At 36.6% G+C, this 18261-nt stretch overlaps 1 protein-coding gene across 4 annotated transcripts in view; it reads left to right on the top strand.

The window, feature by feature from the left end:
• The window catches only part of grid1a (glutamate receptor, ionotropic, delta 1a), a 255469-nt gene that overhangs the window by 162673 nt on the left and 74535 nt on the right, over positions 1-18261 (top strand). For all 4 annotated transcript variants that reach the window (XM_042010670.1, XM_042010669.1, XM_042010671.1 and 1 more), the window contains exon 4: positions 6444-6649. In XM_042010670.1, the coding sequence (XP_041866604.1) occupies positions 6444-6649 (206 nt within the window). The remainder of the gene's footprint in view (positions 1-6443; positions 6650-18261) is intronic.

The following is an 18261-nucleotide window of genomic DNA, read 5'->3' as shown; positions in this document are numbered from 1 at the left end:
AGGACTCCTGATATCAGCTATTCTACATACAACTTAATGTCCCATAGTATAATTGTTTTTTAGAATTTTCTTTTTGTTTGTTTTTTGAAGCTGCAGGTTAAAAGTGGAGGTACTGTAGAATTGTATTAAATTGAATGTGTCTACCTTTTGTCATTTTTCATTAATGGTTTCTTGTTCAGTATGAACTCTTCTCAGACTCTTGGTGTGCACTATTAGAATAGAATAGAATAGAAATATTTTATTAATCCCTTTGGAAAGTCCTCAGGGAAATTTGGGTACCAGCAGCAATACAACACCAACAGTAAAGCAGGCACCTCTGAGTTTTAAGTAAAGTTTGTCACAAATCTAAAGAACAAGCTATCATTACACATTTTAATTAAAATTAATATGTACACATTATGACTATGAAAAGAAATTTCATTCAAAGTACAAAATTACTTTCAAGAGTGGAATAAAAAGCACAATTATTGTCAGCTTTTCCATCATTGTAAAACTGTTCTGCAGAAAAAAATAAAATTTCTCTTTATCATTTTTATGTTTCATGATTTAGCCAGTTATTGGTGCTTGAAGGATAAAAAACTTGAAAATGACTTTAGTAGGTCTTCTTTGATTTATCTATAAGTGCAGGGCATCTTGGCTAAAGGCCACATACAGTAGAAAACTGCTACTGAAACAGAGGCACAGATAAGGGAAGCTAATGTTTACAGGACATATCAAAGATTAGCCAAAATCTCTGAAATAAAGTTGTATGAACAGAATAAATTATAGTGGAGCTTTTTGGGGATGTGGTGTATTAGTTTGTTAACAGGCCATAAAATAAATCCAGGAAGGAATAGAACAGCCTTAAACATGGTGAAGTTTGTATCACATGACTGCTTTGCTACTTCTGGTACTGGAGGTATTACCTGTATCGAAGGAAAGATTAAATCAGAAGATTACTGGGGCATTTTGAAATGCCTTACCCTGTGTGAGATGGAGGTCTTGGGTCTCTCACCCAAAAAACATTAAAAAAATGTCTCAAAGCACTCATCCAACAGCAAAATAAAAATGGCTGAGAAGGAAAAGCTGGCTTTAAACTGACCACCAATGAGTCCTGATCCAAATCCTTTTAAAAAAACTTAAATCTTCTGTTGCAAAAATACATATCAATGGATTATTTATCAGTGGATCAATATCAATGGATACATATCATTTTCTTTTTTTTTTTTTTTAGAAACTACCAGCAAATGAGCTCAAAACGTTTCCAGAAATGTTTAAGCTGTCATTGTTTACAAAGATTTGGTGCCAAAATATTAGCGAAGGTGTCTAACAGTTTCACAGTATCACTCAGTTGAAGCCTTATTGGTGAAAAACCTTGGAAAGGTTTGTGAAAATTCAGATTGTTCAAATATTTGGCTATTTGTGCCAAAATATTTTTTAACGTGGTAGTGATGGGTATGTGATTATATGAAGGATATACTGTACGCTTGATTTTGAAACTAAATTTAATTTAATTATAACATTTGTTTTATATGCAGGCTGCTATGTCACTTTTGGGTGTTTTTATTATTAGACTTTTGTTTCTTCTTTTTTTTAACTAAAAACTTGACTTCTTAAATTCAGAATAAAAACATAAATAAAGGTCACTTAGAGTACAAATGATGACTTGTAGAAAATACCAGTTGCAGCACAAATCCATAGCAATTCTGATGTTAATTTCTTTAAAGTCCTTTGTGCATTATAAACAGTTAATTCATTCTCTCTGTCTCTCTCCCTCTCCCTCTCATATTTTTCTTATAATATAAAAGCTATTCTCTCAGCTTTGGTTGTTTTTTTTTTTTTTTTCTTTTTTATGGTAAAGCAGAAAATAGGTCTAAACTTTGTACTTACCTACTACAATAATAAAAGCAGTGCATATAAGCTGTTACAGATGCTATTTGCTTCAAGTAGAAATCCTGATTAACAAATTTATATTCATGTTTGTGATGTCTCATAAGTATGCTATAAGCTATTGTGCTGTGCTTTTATTTAGAAAATGAATATCTATTTTATTTTAAGTACTGTGACATGCACTGTACTGTAATAAGAAATGGGATTAAAACTGAGGCACAAATTCTTTCTGCTTTCTTTGTTGTTCTAAATTAATTTGTGAGTGAGTCACAAGCTCAGTGCCTGCTAGATTGCAAACTTGTAAAATAAAATCTATTTTGCATATAATTGATATTATTGTGGCAAGAATAACAGTGACCGTTTCATCAGACTCATCCTTATTTTGACTAAACACAGATTGGTGGAAGCCATTTCTCTGGCTTTTCCACTCGGATTGCAACACAGCTTGACAGCTTAGTAAAAACTTGTAAGCCTTTTGATCATGATATGCTCATTTCTGCTTTGCACCAGTCCAAGAGGAAGGCTGCTTTTGTTTCCCCATGAAGAACAGGGGGGATGAAAAGGGATGATAGATAGTCTTCATGGGATGTTTCCTCAACTTTAACTTTTCTGCCCTCTCCTTTTAAACAGATGCATAGTATTGTGCAAAAGATGGGCAGGAGATAGATATAAAAGATACTCAAAGTTGTAGTTGGCAGAGTAAGAGAACAAAGCGTGCTGTGAGAACCAGAGAATGGTTAAGTTTTGATATCTGAAACTTTCAGAGGCAATGTTCAGAAATGACGCTTGGGTAAACATGTCCAGAAATCAGACCTTTAATTCCACGGTAATCCTCTTTACTGCAGCCCTGTCGATGGCTGACACGGCTGCCCCGTGGAAAAGCCTGCCAGGAGTTTGGAACACTGACTTTGAAGTCCGATGTTTCCATTGGAGTCCTGGAGCAGTTATCGCATGGAAGCTTTCCCTTGGCTCTTCATGGGATTTAAAAAAAAAAAAAAAAAAAAAAACACAAACAACTTGTTTGTTATGACAACATTTTATTTGTACTGTTAAAGTTCTCTTCAAACATTTCATATCAGTATGACAAAATGTTGATCAGATGTCCTGATCTTTGTGTTTGAACTAAAATGTTCTAAGAATTTGTAAGTATACAGAAATGTTGTCTGAGCTTATTCAGAGGTTATACAACATTCATGGTTAGACAGTTTTAGAAATCATGAGGTAAATAATCCATGACGGTCAGATTTTGAACTTACACAGCTCATATACATAGAGTAGTGGTAGAGAATTAATCTGTGTAGGGTACTGATGTGCTTCGGATTTATAGAAGTTTTGCCCTTTACTGCCCTGAAGGTTTATGTTATGCATGTAGGCTTTCTGCCGTTTTCTGTTTGTAATTCAATCGTCTCCATCTGGCAGCAGATCTAGGGAAGCAAAGCCTGACCACAAAGTTTGGATCTCTTTAATATTAGAGCAGATTACACAGCACTATCACTAACATTTTAACAGAAAAGTACAAAAAAAAAACATTGTGCATTTGACTCTAAAATCTCCGTATGTGTAATGACAGAGTAGCAGTTACTAAACTGGGGTCAGAAAGTCAGAAAGCAACCACCTCCCTCCCTTTAGTGAGTGATTGACTTAGCAGAGACCATCACCTTCTATTAAATATGACAGGGGGGGGGTATTTGAAAAATATGGCAGAGGTACTAATGTTTTCACAACTCAGGCTCTTAGAAACATTCTGGTCCCCATTCTTGACCATTTGGTGGCAATAATGCACCAATTCATTTTCGCCAACCACCGAATAGACATCAAGGAGAATAAGAACAACAACTGTGGGCATGGCATGATAGAATCCTGCATAAGGTCCCCCTGCTCAAGCCAGCACATGTCCAGGCCTGTCATGTTTACCTATGACCTTCTGGTTGATCCAGAGGAGGCATGGGGGGCATGTTCTCAGATGAGACCAAAATAGAACTTTTGGGTATAAACTCGCCGTGTTTGGAGGAAGAAGAAAGATTGTTACAATCCCTGAAACCTTAAAGATCTGGAGAAGATCTCTATGGAGGAGTGGGCCAAAATCCCTGCTGCAGTGTGTAAGTTCCTTGTAACTGCAAGAAAAGGTTTTTGTACCAAATATTAATTTCTATTTTTTATTGTATCAAATATTTTTCATTCGATAAAATGCAAATTAATTTATTGACCTTGACCTAAGGTGAAAATTACAGACCTGTCCATTCTTGATCTGCCTATTGGATCTGCTGCTTCTTTTGGCCGTGATGAGACAGGTGGCTGTGCAGCTTCGCTCAGCCAAATTTATTTGCAGACGGTACACCAGAATAAAGTTTTGAGAGGCAGTTTGGAAGTTTGTAATTCAGACATGCATAGTAAATACCGCCACATAACCATGTTGGCTACATGAGGAAGTTTAATTTATATTTAACAACATACAAGTACTAAATGTTTTCATCAAGCCATTTGGCGTGCAAAATAACATTTTAGCTTTCAGGTACACACAGTTTAATGTGCTTTAGTAACCTACTAACCTGCATAAAACAGGAGAAAAAAATGGGACAGGTGAACATGCTTCTTTTCATTGCAGCTTCGCTCAGCTGAATGAGGAAGTTGTGCAAGCCGAAACGGTCGTGCTGGGGCAGAAACAAATGAGAAGCAAAGTGCCACACTTCCCTTCTACTGGCAATACAGTAAATACAGCTTGTCAAAAATACCATTAACCAGTAAAAATAAACCTTACAGTGTGACCATGCATTGTGGGCGTCACAATTGCAACAGCATCCTTTACAGCTCATCACACAATGTTTTGAACAAGCTTCAATACATTCAAAACTCTGCAACAAATTCAATTCAGAATCCTCCTAAAATTCAAAGCCCTAATCAAGCTGACTCCCTCCTTTTTGAGTGACCAGCTTCATCATATACTATCATATTATTTCTTCTCCTCTGATAACCTTCTTTCTATTCCCTTCATGACCAAGTACAGAACCTGGGGGGACTGAGCTTTCTTAATTGCTGCCCTTGCCCTCTGGAGCTCACTCCCCAAAGATATCTGTGATTGTTCTGGGGGGGAAAAAAAAAAAAAACTCACCAAAACACATCTTTTCAGAGCTGCCTTTAATGATTTTAAAGATCTTTAATGATTTTATATGATGATTTAAATGTATTGCATTTTTATCCTTGTCATCCTGCTGCAAAGTGTATTTGAGTGTCCAGAATAGAATTGTAAATGTCTAGTTATTAGGGAAGGAGAAATTAAATTGTGTAGCTTGGAGATTGTGTTTGTATTTTTAACAAAAGGAGAGATTCCCCACGGGCACAGCTTTTTGCCTATTGTATTCAAAATACACCACCAGGGGTTACTATTCCCATTTATAGACAGTGTGTGTGTGAGTATTAGCAAGAGAGAGTTTTCAAAGAAAGTTGCTGTTGGAGTTTGTGGTCGCTTCAAAATGATAAATGATTTAATTTCACATTTTGTTCTGCCTTTGAACATTTTTATACTGAGGAGTATCCGGTAGCCACTGTAAGTATTTATGTTACTTAAATATAAACTGCAGTATACCAATTGGGGGAAAAAAATCTAGCATTGAAACTAATATGTCTGATTTGTTTCAAATGATACCTAGTCATACTGCTACTTAAGATTGCCCTAGGAATGAACAATTTAACCAGAGAGGTGCACCAATATGTTGCTTTTTTGCTCAGACAGGTTAGGTTGCTTTGTTACTGGTCTGATTTATTTCCTGTTTAGGCCCTAGTCATTAAAAAAAAAAAAAGCAGTTTCTTTTGCTATATTAACTCAGGTAGCATCTGTTATTCCCTAGTATGTAGAGCCATGTGTGTCTGTTACAAGTTGTGAATTTTTGCAGCTACAAATGAGCCAGTTTTGTTCTGTGACTGTATCATGTGTATTCTCAGTGCTCTGTTCTAAAGCATTGAAGCAGTGGATGAGTCATCAAACCTTTAGAGAACAGGGGGAAACATACATTTACACCCACATGTCCAATATGGATACAAAAAGCAGGTCTGGCCCAAGTGGTTTTTCTAAGCTCTCGTTAACAATGCAGCATGACTTGGCACATGCTGGGCGGCTGCTTCCCTGTGACCGCTGGGACTGCTGTGCTTATCGTGAGCCCTCTGTTGCATTTCACCTTTGATTTGTGTTTGCTATGCAGCCTTTTTACTTTTTTCTAAAGTGGTTTCCTGCATAGCAAACATAGGCACATGCACAAAGTTCTCATGGAACAGCAACACTTGCCTGCAGGTTCATATTCTGTAAACCCCAGGAAACACAAAGACAGAAGTGCTTGTCATAGTTTTGTCGCGCTTTAGATCAAGAGTGGAGAGTAAAATCTGCCTTGAAGTATTTGGAACGAAGCCTGAAAATATAGCATGCATGTGCAGGTGTTGAAAGCACAGTCTGTTTACCAACAATTGTGAATTAATGCTCGAGGGCTAAAGCAGCATTTACCTGAAGAATTTTTCTCTGTCTATGTTTGTGTTTATGTCTCTGCCTCTGTCACATCCTAATGCCAACTTTTCTCCTTTATCAGATATCCGGGGTTTGCAAACCTTCATGGACCAGGCGTCTCGGCTCGGTCTGGATGTTTCCTTGCAGAGGGTGGACCGCAACGTCAGTCGAGTATTTACTGACCTCTTTAACACAATGCGGACTGAGGAGCTCAACCGGTATCGGGATACTTTACGACGGGCTGTGTTGCTCATGAGCTCTCGAGGTGCACAAGTTTTCATCCACCAGGTAAGCTGAATTGATGAGGCTTTGGTTTATGATGGGATCAGAAATCAAAGAGCAATACTGAAAACAAGCATCTGTGGAACAAACATTATGACCCATGAACAAAAACACATTTTGTGGCACCCATGATTTGACCATTGATCTTGTGTTGTCTCAACAACAGCAAAAAAAAAAAAAACATAACAAAATAATTGAGTAATGGAAAAAAAATGCTCCTCTTTTTATTGGGCATTTTCTGCTACTATTGATCCAATAATCTTGTCTGCACCTCCTTTAAACTGTAAGAAATACCAAAGCAGATGGCAGACTGAGATGAGCTTCACCTTTAATATAGTTTGCTTTGAAACAAAACAATTGTCTGCATGAAATGTTACAAACAGACACTACCTGCCCCCCCCCAACCACCCATTTCTGCATCTTCTTAGATGTTTTCTCTGCTTTTCCTCAACCACAGGATGTGTCTTTCAACATGGTGAGAAGCTACAGTTGGGGTTAAATAACTTGTTTCAAGCTGAAATATAATCACCCATGCAGTAATTATCCAATAGGAGGTTCGTACCTATTTTATTAAATAAAATTCAGCAAGTTCTTTTTTTTCCACCAGACATTGTTTCAGTATTTTTCTCAGAGATTATTTTGTCTCTGTGGACTTTAGTGCATCCCTGCTTGTCATTTACTTTCCGCATTCATTTATTCAGTGTCTGTTGTGAACAAACACCATAGAAAAACAAAAGCTTAAAAATAAGAGTAGGTCAAAAACATCACTTGCATTCCAATTAGCTTCTTGTGAATGCTCCTCTATTAATCTAAAAGTTAAGTACTCACCGACAAATAAATTAGTGCACAGACTGTGAATACATCAAGGCTTTTAAGTCTCATTAATGACATATTGCTTTGATCTTTTCTTGGGCACCAGTGAATTCTGTTTTAGTACACAAACACTCTACCGCAGACTTCTTTTCTTCACAAAGTTTGCATTTAATCCACACAATTATATTCCCTGTCATCCTTTATACAGTAAGATGAGGCATCTTGGGGACTTAGAAGTAAGCACAGCTCCACATACAGCAAATGCTCCTGTGAATATCTTAAAATATTAGAAGTAGTGAAGGTTTGTAAATTCATCAAAGCTTCATTAATGTCTTGGTAAGTATATAAAGATTGTACACACTTTGCACATGAGATATGTAGGAGAAATGAAAATATGATGATGTAAGTGGAGCGTGATGAAACCTTGAAGCGTTGGTAATCATCAACTGCTGATTATTTACCAATCCAATGCCAAATTTGGGCACTTGGTTAAAAACTAAATGGAATAAATGTTGTTAGAATTCTGAATAATTCATGCAGTGCATGATGAAATGTATGTATGTAAATTGTTGCTGTTATAACTTGGTCAGTTGCATCTGCGTAGCAGTGATTAATCTCATAGCCTGCTCTGTTTTCTGCTGCTCTCTGAATTTGTCATCTTTGTGTTTCAGAATTTTTAGAGCTCCATTATTTTCCCTTCCTTTCCTCTGTTGTGCTTTTCTTCATACTTAATCATTTTCATTGCCTATGGTTGGATTATTGAATGAGCCGAGAGAGAAACCGAAAACAACCACAAAGAGATTCGAAAGAACAACTAAAAAAACATAAAATAGCATAATACAGAAGTGAAACAACCACAGAAAGATGCATGAGGATGGCAGAGAGCAAAGATGACTAGAAAGAGCAGTGGAAAATGACCACAAAGAAATTTAAAAAGACTACAAAGACACCAGGAAAAATGACAAGGATCTGCAAAGAAATCAGAGACTAAAAGAAGACAAACATGGAGACCTAAGATGAGTAAAAACCAGGGGTGGCTTTTCCATTCAAGTTGAATTTAAGCAATGCTTAATGGAGACAAGTAAAAAAAAATTCAAGCACAATCATCTGATACACTGACTGTTAGCTGCACAAACAGTGATGCCTACTAGCCAAAAAAAATACAACATGTTAACCTTGAGTTGCGGGAAACTCTGGGTTTTCCATTCCAGAAAGCGAGGTAAGTCATGCCTCGAGTCTGTTACTATGGTAACTGACTCCGTGAAGTGAACCTCCTCTCTGGCAGGTTCACTAAATATAGCCGAAAACATAGTTTTAACTTGTCTCCTCCAACCTGAAGGAGCTGTTAGACATGGGCTGTCCATAACAATGTGATTCCAGGGATTTAGAAGCCGAATTATTACACATTGATTTACGTAGGTATTTTTAGAACAGACATGTTATAACTTCCTAATCAATATCTCATTGAATGGTAGCAGTGTGCAGTCACTTAGACTCTCCATTCGTACATATCTAACATATTACACCATGTACATGATATGACATCACAGCAAGTTGTACTTTGCGCTGCAACACTTTTTTTCGTTTTTTTTTTTTCTTTGTAAATGGGACTTTTCTTTATAATATAAAAAAAATAATAATGAGAAAAAGTCTGTGCATATCTGAAATCATAATTCCATTTCATGTGTGTGGGTCTTAACTGAATGTAAGTATAAAATATTAATAGAATTAAAACATCTGTCTTGACACTGCTGTGAGGAAATGATATCTTGAGGATCCAGTCACACCAGAAGCCAGCCCACCCATGACCACAGAGGGTGCCACCACAGGGACCACCCAGGTCAGGGCAGGCCTGGGCCAACACCACAGCCACAGAGCTGCAGTGCAGGACCCCCAGTCACCCAGACAAGGGCAGTCACCATGGCAACAACCCAGCAGATAGAGCTGGTAGAGCTACCGGTGTGAAGGATCCCCAGGAGAAAACACTGTAGTTAAAAAGTAAAAACAAGATTAAATAAGTTAAGGAGTTAAGGAAAATGATCAAATAAAGTTAAATAAAATAAAGGAGTTTATAAAAACTGTACTTGGGCAAAACAAAACAATAATAAAACAGAGAGCCACATAAATAGGTGGCATTTAAAATAATAGAAAGATCTGTGATTAAATAAGTGAAACTCTAAACAAAATCAAATAAAATTGAGCTATAAACTAAGCTAAAAAGAAAGGTCTTGAGCCTGTTTTTAAAAATAGCAACAGTGTCTGCAGCCCTGAGGTTCTGTGGCAGGCTGTTCTACAGTCGAGTCCCTTACTGGTGGAACGAGGCCTCACCATAAGTCTTGGTTCTGACTTTGGAAACAACTAAGAGGCCGGCACCGGAGGATCTTTAGAGTCTGCGAGGGCTCATAATTTAAAAGCAGGTATAATAAATAAAAAGGTCCAAGACCATTAATATATTTATGAACAACTAAAAGAACCTTAAAATCATTTTACTCCTATCTCAAAGATCAACAATTTTTCACAAGTATGAATACATACTCCTCAGGAATCAATAAAATCAAGTGTGGGGTTCGCTAAGGTTCAATTTTAGACCAACGTCTTTTTAATCTGTACATATTGCCTCTCGGGGATGTCATCAAGAGACATAGCATTGATTTTCACAGCCGTGCTGATGATGCACAGCTTTACATCGCCATGTCTCTGATAGAGCCAGTTAATATCCTTTTAAAGTGTATTTTAGATATAAAGTCATGGATGGCAGTGAACTTCTTAGAGCTTAACCAAGACAAGACTGAAGTTTTAATTATCAGGTGCTGAAGACAAGAGAGAGATCATTTCTGCCAGTTAATTCACATATTTAGATGTGAGAATAAATTACAGTGGTAAGCTATAAATTGTCTCAGAATTTTCTCAGTTTGACCAGACAATGTGTTTTTACAAGATCCATCAGGTTTTCTTACTTATGAAGAAAAGTATTTTTTTCTTCTTTTCAGTGTGACAGTTGTTATTAAACACCCAACACCAACCAGGTTAGTTTCATCAATTTAATTCTGTCCGTGATTTATTATTTAGACATTTTACTTATGCAAAGATACAGAATAATACTACAGACTGAAGTTGTGGAATTAAAGTAAAGATTACTATGACTTTCAACTGATCGGTTGAGATTTACTACAATTCCAGAGGAAAGACTACAGTATGATTAAAAAATATTATTTTCTGTTATAGGGTTAAAAGGCTTCACTTTTCCTTAAAGAAAGGTGAAAGTCTATCAGTATTTATTTGTAAAGTAACTAATAACTGAAAATGGCTAAAAGATTTTGCAAAATGTTAAAAAAAAAAGAGTATTTTACTCTGGAATACAGTGGAATAAAGCACAAAGACCTCAATTTTGTATGTGCAGTTCTTAATTAAAAGTAAGTAGTTGCATGAAATCACTGCAAATTATTTCCCCCAAATCCACTGGAGGTTATAACTTAAGGGTTTGTTTTGAAAAGCGACTAGTTTCTGAGAGGATCATGACCCTAGAATCCTCAAACTTTCTAAGCGTCAATTTTATGCTTTCTGCTCACCTTTAGCCACTAGCCTCCATTGCTACAAAGAGGTGCTAAGGATGGTGGATACTGAAGGCAAAAACATAACTACTAAAAAACCCAAACTATTAAAATGAAATGTATTTAATTAAACACAAACTGCCTTGACTTATTAATCTCAACTTATTTTCTTTTCTGATCTGTGCTATTCTAATGATTATTTATACATCTAATACATCCAATCAAGTCAGCTGACGCAGGTTCTGATTACCTTTTAGCCGCAGTCATTTCTCATCTTTTGATCAAGCTGCATGTCATTGTTGGTAGTTTAATGCTGGAATTTTGGGCTGTTGTTTTATCTTGTGTAGCCAGTTGCTACATTTCTTTATTATTTACCACAGCTTAGAGGGGATGTACCATTTTCTGTCAGCTTCATCACCACCTTGTTCTTGACACCCTACTAATCTTTGCTCCTGTGGAATGGAATTTCTGTCAAATCATGCAAGCCTTTTAAAAGGCCATGAAGCTGAATTTTAAGCTTTTAACTGTCCCATTTCTGTGTCCTTGGGTTGAATTCACTGGCATTTGCTAAATCACTCACTGAATATGATGCATATTTAGGTTCCAAAAACTCAGCATATTTTATGCGTAACCAAAGTCACACAGATTAATTGTGAAGCAGCGAGTATATATCTAAGAGACACTCAAATGAAAAGTTTGGCTCCTTGGGCTTTGCTTTTGGAAGATAATTACTCATTTTTACCAACTCAGATTTAAACGCTTCAAGCAACTTGAATACCTAAAGAGAATTCTAAAAATTACACAAGTGTTTTAAAAGTAAGTTTGGTATACATTTAGGTATTATATTAAAATATATTTATTAGTTATTGCTAGGTAGCAATGGCACGGAGTATTATTGTCTGTCAGCCATTGAAATGCTTGTTCAGCCTCTAACATTTCTTCTTTTTCCTATGTCGGCCTTCTTAAGGTGTTGATATGAGGGAAAACAAAAAGAAAGATTGTGTCAGCTGCCATGTTTGCTCTGCAGGGCAGTTGATGGATGGATGGGTTGGGTGAGGTTTGCCTCCTGTGCTGCAGTTAAACCAAGCTACAAGACTGACAAGCACTCCTGCATGCTGCCAAGTGACGTAAGAGGGAGATAAAGATACTGCGCAGGATGGCAGGAGGGTTAAAAGAGGAACACAAGAACAGAGAGAGGAAGAACAAGCTTAGGCAAGAGGGGCACAAAGGCAAAGAGTGGAAGGAAAAAGAAAGGGACTAGGGAGATTGATGTAGAGAGGATACCTGTATATGAAATGGTAACCAATTAAATCTGGAGAAGAAAAAAAAAGAGGCAACGGAGAAAACAAAAGATAAGATACTCTCTGATAAACAGAAACTAATGAAGATGAGAGATGTTAAACCAGTGGCACAAAATGACGTAATTAAGTAATGGATACTTGGCCAGTTTTCCCGAATGATGTAAACTAATGTGACACTGGAAAACAAAGAAACTGTTTATGTTGCCAGTTCTGCAGGTAATCTACTAACAATGCACTAATTTATGAAAACAGACACATCAATTCATTTTTATTATGACCATCACATGCTGCCAAGAGAAGCACAAAGTAGCATCTCTGACTTGCACATCTGATGAAATTCAGATGATTTTCAAATAACACAGTCTCAGCCTGTTATTTATATCTAGCAAACATAATAGGCTCTTAGTTTCAAGGTGACCACAGAGCTTCTTGGCTTAATTTCTTTTAAAAAACTGTCCCATTTTATGAAACATTTTCTCACTTTTTTATACCATCACAAAGACATGAGTAAAACTTCTGTTTAAAGCCGTTAGTTTTGCTTATATAATCTCTCGGTTCATGGTCATGGTCATGCACACAGTGTTGTTTTTAAAACTGCAGGTTTGTCTCTGTATCTGCCATTCTGCCCATTTTTTGTTTTTCCAACAGTAAACTTAACCAAGATAGAGTAGATTTTCTTCTGCACTTTGCCTGGCTTTACCTCCCGTTTTGTTTTGTAGAGCTTGCTTCCTTGGTGTATTCTGCTGTAATTTACTATTTGCCTTTGCTTCATGCCAGGTACACAGCCAAACCGTGAAGGAAAAACAAACCTTTGTTAATCTTTTTTTTTTTTTTTCTGACCCCATCAGAAAACATCATGAGGTTTAGGTAACTACATGAATCCAACCACACTAGATCACAAAGATCAGCTACTTTGTCTAATATAGTTTTGCTTTGTTGGTTCATTGCAGCTAAATTATATCTTATTTCTATGAGATTATATAAAATGACTCTTCATTAGGTTGTTAATTCAATAAAAAAGCCACAAAACTGTCCTCGCATCAAGCATGAGGATAGACACTGCTTTAAATGCTGTGGAATACTTATTGGAATTAAAGCTTTTTCTTACAAAAAGCTTTTTTCATTATGTTTTACAGAATTAAGACAGCTCTTGTCTCGGCTGATCCTCTCAGAAATGACCCAGAGGTATCTCAGCAAATAAGACCGTTTAACCAGACCTGACGTTTCACCTACTGACTACTACTCATCTGTTTTGTCCTAGTCATTACCTCCTAGTGTAAACGTGTAACACCTGGTTCCTTTGTTTACTGCAGGATCTTTAAAATCTCTGTTGTTCTGCTCTCTGCTAGTTGTCATGGGTTCTTGTTTTGTGGATTCTGCTATTCTTTAAGTTTCCTTCTTAGAAAGGCATTTTGATTGTCCATTTTATGGAAGTTATTAAAGTTTACTTTTTGTTCAACACCTGCCTTCCCCCTGTGTGTAGCCTTTGAATGGCTTGTGACAATATTGGCTTTTTCACCTTGAATGAAATATGTTAAAAGTAAATGTGGCCTTCAGTGTAAGCAGGGCTCTTTGTGAATTGTCAATTGATTTAAGACATGCAGTGTGTGACCTTCACCTGCGGATTACTGAATTTCTCTTTTGCCCACTTTTCAGTTAAAGCTGATGCTCCATGGTATATTGCTTTTTCCTAAGTTTACAGTTTTATGGATTTTCTTTGGCATCTGAAACATGTTATTCAACATTGAAATATTAATTTTGAAAAGGAGTAAGCCATATAAATGCCACCCCTGAGCAAATATACTAGGGAATTTTTCTGTATATTTTCAAGGACTTTGCTTCTGAGCCAATCACGTGATTGCCCAGTTCGAGAAGAACAAGTGAAAGTTGAGCATATCTGACTTAATAACATATGACAACAAATAATTTCTCACATTCTTTCAGTAAAAAAAAAAAAAAAAAGTGAATGACAAGAGATACACAGAAGGGCTTTCAAAACATGTGTTCCCTGGTGGACTGCATTGCAAATGAGGCTGGAAACAGATTCAGCTGTCAGGATTTAATCCACGAGTTGCTCATTAAAAACTTGCCCTTCTGACACTGAAGTGTAAGATACAATAAACACATTTGCCCTTGCTATGAAGTGTGTTTTGATGGCACAGAGTCTTCGATCTTGTTGTCACAAATGCTTGTGAACGATGATTTAGAAGCGACTTAGCAGACAAACTATTATGGGGTGTGTTGAAAAAAGATAGCAGTGATGACCTCTCCTGCTCAGAGAATTCATCACTACTGACAAAACAGTTTGTGGGACACAACACACATACACAGAACATGTATGCAAGTCTCACCCGACATCACCTTTAGCTTTCTGAGCCAAGTAATAAATACCTGTATCTCTTGACTTTGTTACATTTTATGTCTCTTACGGTTGTTTTGCTGTGGACAAAAAAAAAAAACAAAAAAACACAAAAGCCTGTCCCACTATAACACAAAAGAGATTTTTAAAAGGTGTTCCAATTATAGACTGCTCTATTAAAGAATGTGGCAGGATTTAATGGAAATGAGTAACATCCTCAAGCTTAAACTGTTGTTTATATTAATATTATTCCTTCTTGTTATCAGCAGCACTTAAGTCAAACTGTGGAGAAGCTCTAAAACAATTTGCCAAACTTTAATTTTTAAAACCCAACATCCTCTGTATCTAGACACAGAAGAGCAGTCAGGTTTCAGTTTTGACAGCATTTCTTACTTTTACACATACAAAGGGTAAAATGAATAGTATCCAAAATAATTATGGTATTATCCTTCTGTCAATGTTTCTCATTAGAACAAAATATATCTGCATGTAGTGCATTTGTGCCCTGGCACCTGGACTTCCCCTCCATATCAGATGGAATGAAGCTGGCTATGACCTGGAAGTGTTTATCCCAGCATGACTCATTAACCAGACACAGAGAAGCATGGTGTTGGTGCAAGGGAGCATACTGTTGGCACAAAACAGTATTTTGCAATTGTGCACACAGAAGGATGCCATGTCCAAACGTGCACACACCTTCACTGTCTCACCCCTCATTACTTGCTCTGATCTATCACTGCCAGCTCTGTTTACACCCCCTCCCTTTATGCTAATGAGTGAGGCCAGGTATAATTAAAAAGCTCTGAAAGTACTCCTCAGATATTTATTTTTTTGTTTTTAAACATAATAGAGAACGCACTTGCAGCCACCCAGAAGATTACATTTTACTAGCTTAGAATACAAATGAAGGAATGGTGTGATGCTGGTGTCATTTGGAAGAAGAGGCTGGAGAAGTTTATGGAGCTTAGCAGGGTGGGTGCAGGTTTTAAATGAAGGACATGCATTAAAACCAAAACAGCTCTGACATGTCAGGGGATGTACAAGGGACCTCTCTTCTGACGTCTGACTTAGCATGATGGTGGATCCAGGCAGATAGATTGTTAAAAGGGGGGCTTGGGTTGAGTTTGGTCCAGTTCATACTGCTGATACTTCATCAGGTTAGAGTTCAGGAGTGTGGAGGCTGAGTCTCTAGCCAGAGAGATGACCGACACAGAAAGGGCCAAGCTTGGGTTGTAACAAAGTGTAGGTAAAAAGTAACAACATAAAAACCCCATAGTTAAGGCAACAGAACATTGCATTTTATTGAGATGATCATTGTTTTTCACTTGGTTTGTAAGTTATTTTTTTAATGTTGCAGCCAATTAATATATATATATATATATATATATATATATATATATATATATATATATATATATATATATATATATATATATATATATTACATAAACAATAAAGGTACAATATGGAATTTGATTATGGTGGTTTTACTTTTTTTTTTTCTTTTTGAGAAAACATAGCTCAGCTAATAAGAAAGATTACCTTTTTTAAAAATACACTTCTTGATCATCATAAAGCGGTCTCCACATAACGTCAAAGATGTGAACAGATTGTTTTAAAATTTTGTGCAGACATTAGTGGTCCTTCAGGGTTAACTGCATGAATTGGATCATTTCTTGACTTTGTCATGATGCTGCCATTAACTTTTTTGGATGAAATGATGAAGTAATCAAACAACTATGTTGGCATTGTTGCAATGTCTGTTTCATAATTAGTTCAGAGCATTTAAAAATCAAAAACGCATTGCAGATATGTATAAAGTGCTGCAATTCATTGCCCATGTGTTAAACCCATATGGCCTGAAATACCTCTGTCAGCTGTGAGAGCAGTTGGCAGTGAAACAAGTATTTGATGCCGAAACATAAGTTTATCGAAGGGGAAATTAAATATCACATACCACTGGATAAAGATGGAGAAAAAATGGATTATAGAAATAAATGACTAAATCCGTCCATATAGTAGACTCAACAGAGTGTCTTCAGAGTCAGAAAATATTGGAGAGGCTGTTTGCTACACAGTGGCCCATCTGAGTAGTAAACGTTTGCTGATATGTGAGAATGTTAGGGTTTATTAATCAAGTTTGATTTTAGTTAGACACCTAAATAAATCAATGTAACATTTTAACAGCCTGCACACAAACCTCTAAATTTCCACTAAAATACATTTATGTGAGAAGCCAGTGCACACACAGTCGCCACTGGGGTAAAATAATTTCAAACATCAATTAATCAACTAAAGTGAAATAGTGATGACTGGGATAAAGTGATCTGGGAACTGAAGTCTCAGTGATTGTTTGAAGGTAAGACTGGAAAATATGTTGAATTTATTATTGCATTTTTTATGTTTCATTTAAAAAAAAAAAATTTAATTCACAAAACTGAGATTAGCTCTGTCTCTGGTCTCGGTAAAATATCAGCACCAGCAGTTTTCATTGATTTAAACTAAACATATGCTGTGGCTGTTTTTTTTTTTGTTTTTGTTTTTTTTTTGTAGGCGTCAGCACATCTATATCTGCAACCACTGACCATACATAGAAAGGTTACTTTGTTACCAGAACATGGACACTATTTAGTTTAGCAAATTACAACATGAACAAAGCCCAGTGGAAGGTCTGTTTGGAAAAAGTAAATAAAAACAAGCTGAAACAAAAGCATGCTTTTGCGAGGTTTTGATTTCAGGTCTATTCTCTGGTTTCATTTCTAGACTCACAGCTTAAAGGCAACAGCCATAAAGGGCCTCATTTTTCAGTGTTGCATTATATAACAAGACAGGGCACCAGTAAGAGAAATATTTCAGAAGTCTTGATATAAAAATACAAATCACAAAACCATTGGAAATATTTTGTAGGAATTTCATTACCTTGTTTCTTCAGAGCAACTCAAAAGAAGATAGTAGATGAAGAGCATGGTATTTTATTCTTCAGCAACATGTCTTCATGACCAGTAAAACCTTGGATGATTGTATGATAACTGGCAGAGGAACAAATATGATCCTTGCCATGAAAGTGAAGAAGTGGAGGAAAATGCATCCAAACTTTTAACTGGTAGTGTATACACATTATACACATGAGCATCGTTAGGCCTATTTTAGAGGGTCTTGAGCCACCCTACAATGTTCTAAATTTTGCTTTACTGATTGCGGTGTTAGTGATTGAGCTGTGTTCACGACGTTTGAAACACAGTTTCCCATTCAGAATCCCGGCAGCCGAATCTGGTCTGTTTATCACCACTCCAGGTTTTTATTCTCACCTTTCACTCCGACGGCAGCACCTGCGTGTCACACCGTGAGTGAGTCCGTAAATGTATAAATGGGGAGTTAGTAGTCGTGACTAATCCAGCTAGTCAACAGCGAAAATTGCTTGTTATTGATAAAGTAGACACTCCTTGTTTTACAGATAAGACTTGCTAGCTCTGTTTAGTTGAAATCTCAGCATGATGAGTTCTCTTTTTGTTTGGTTAGCTCTGAGACTGTTTGTTCTGTAGCTGTTATCATCAATGAAAAAGAAAAACACTTAATAATTGTTACTCCATCACT

Source organism: Melanotaenia boesemani, chromosome 16, assembly GCF_017639745.1.
Source record: "Melanotaenia boesemani isolate fMelBoe1 chromosome 16, fMelBoe1.pri, whole genome shotgun sequence".
NCBI lineage: Eukaryota > Metazoa > Chordata > Actinopteri > Atheriniformes > Melanotaeniidae > Melanotaenia > Melanotaenia boesemani.
Note: the sequence above shows the minus strand (reverse complement) of the source record. Positions and strands in the feature narration are given on the sequence as shown.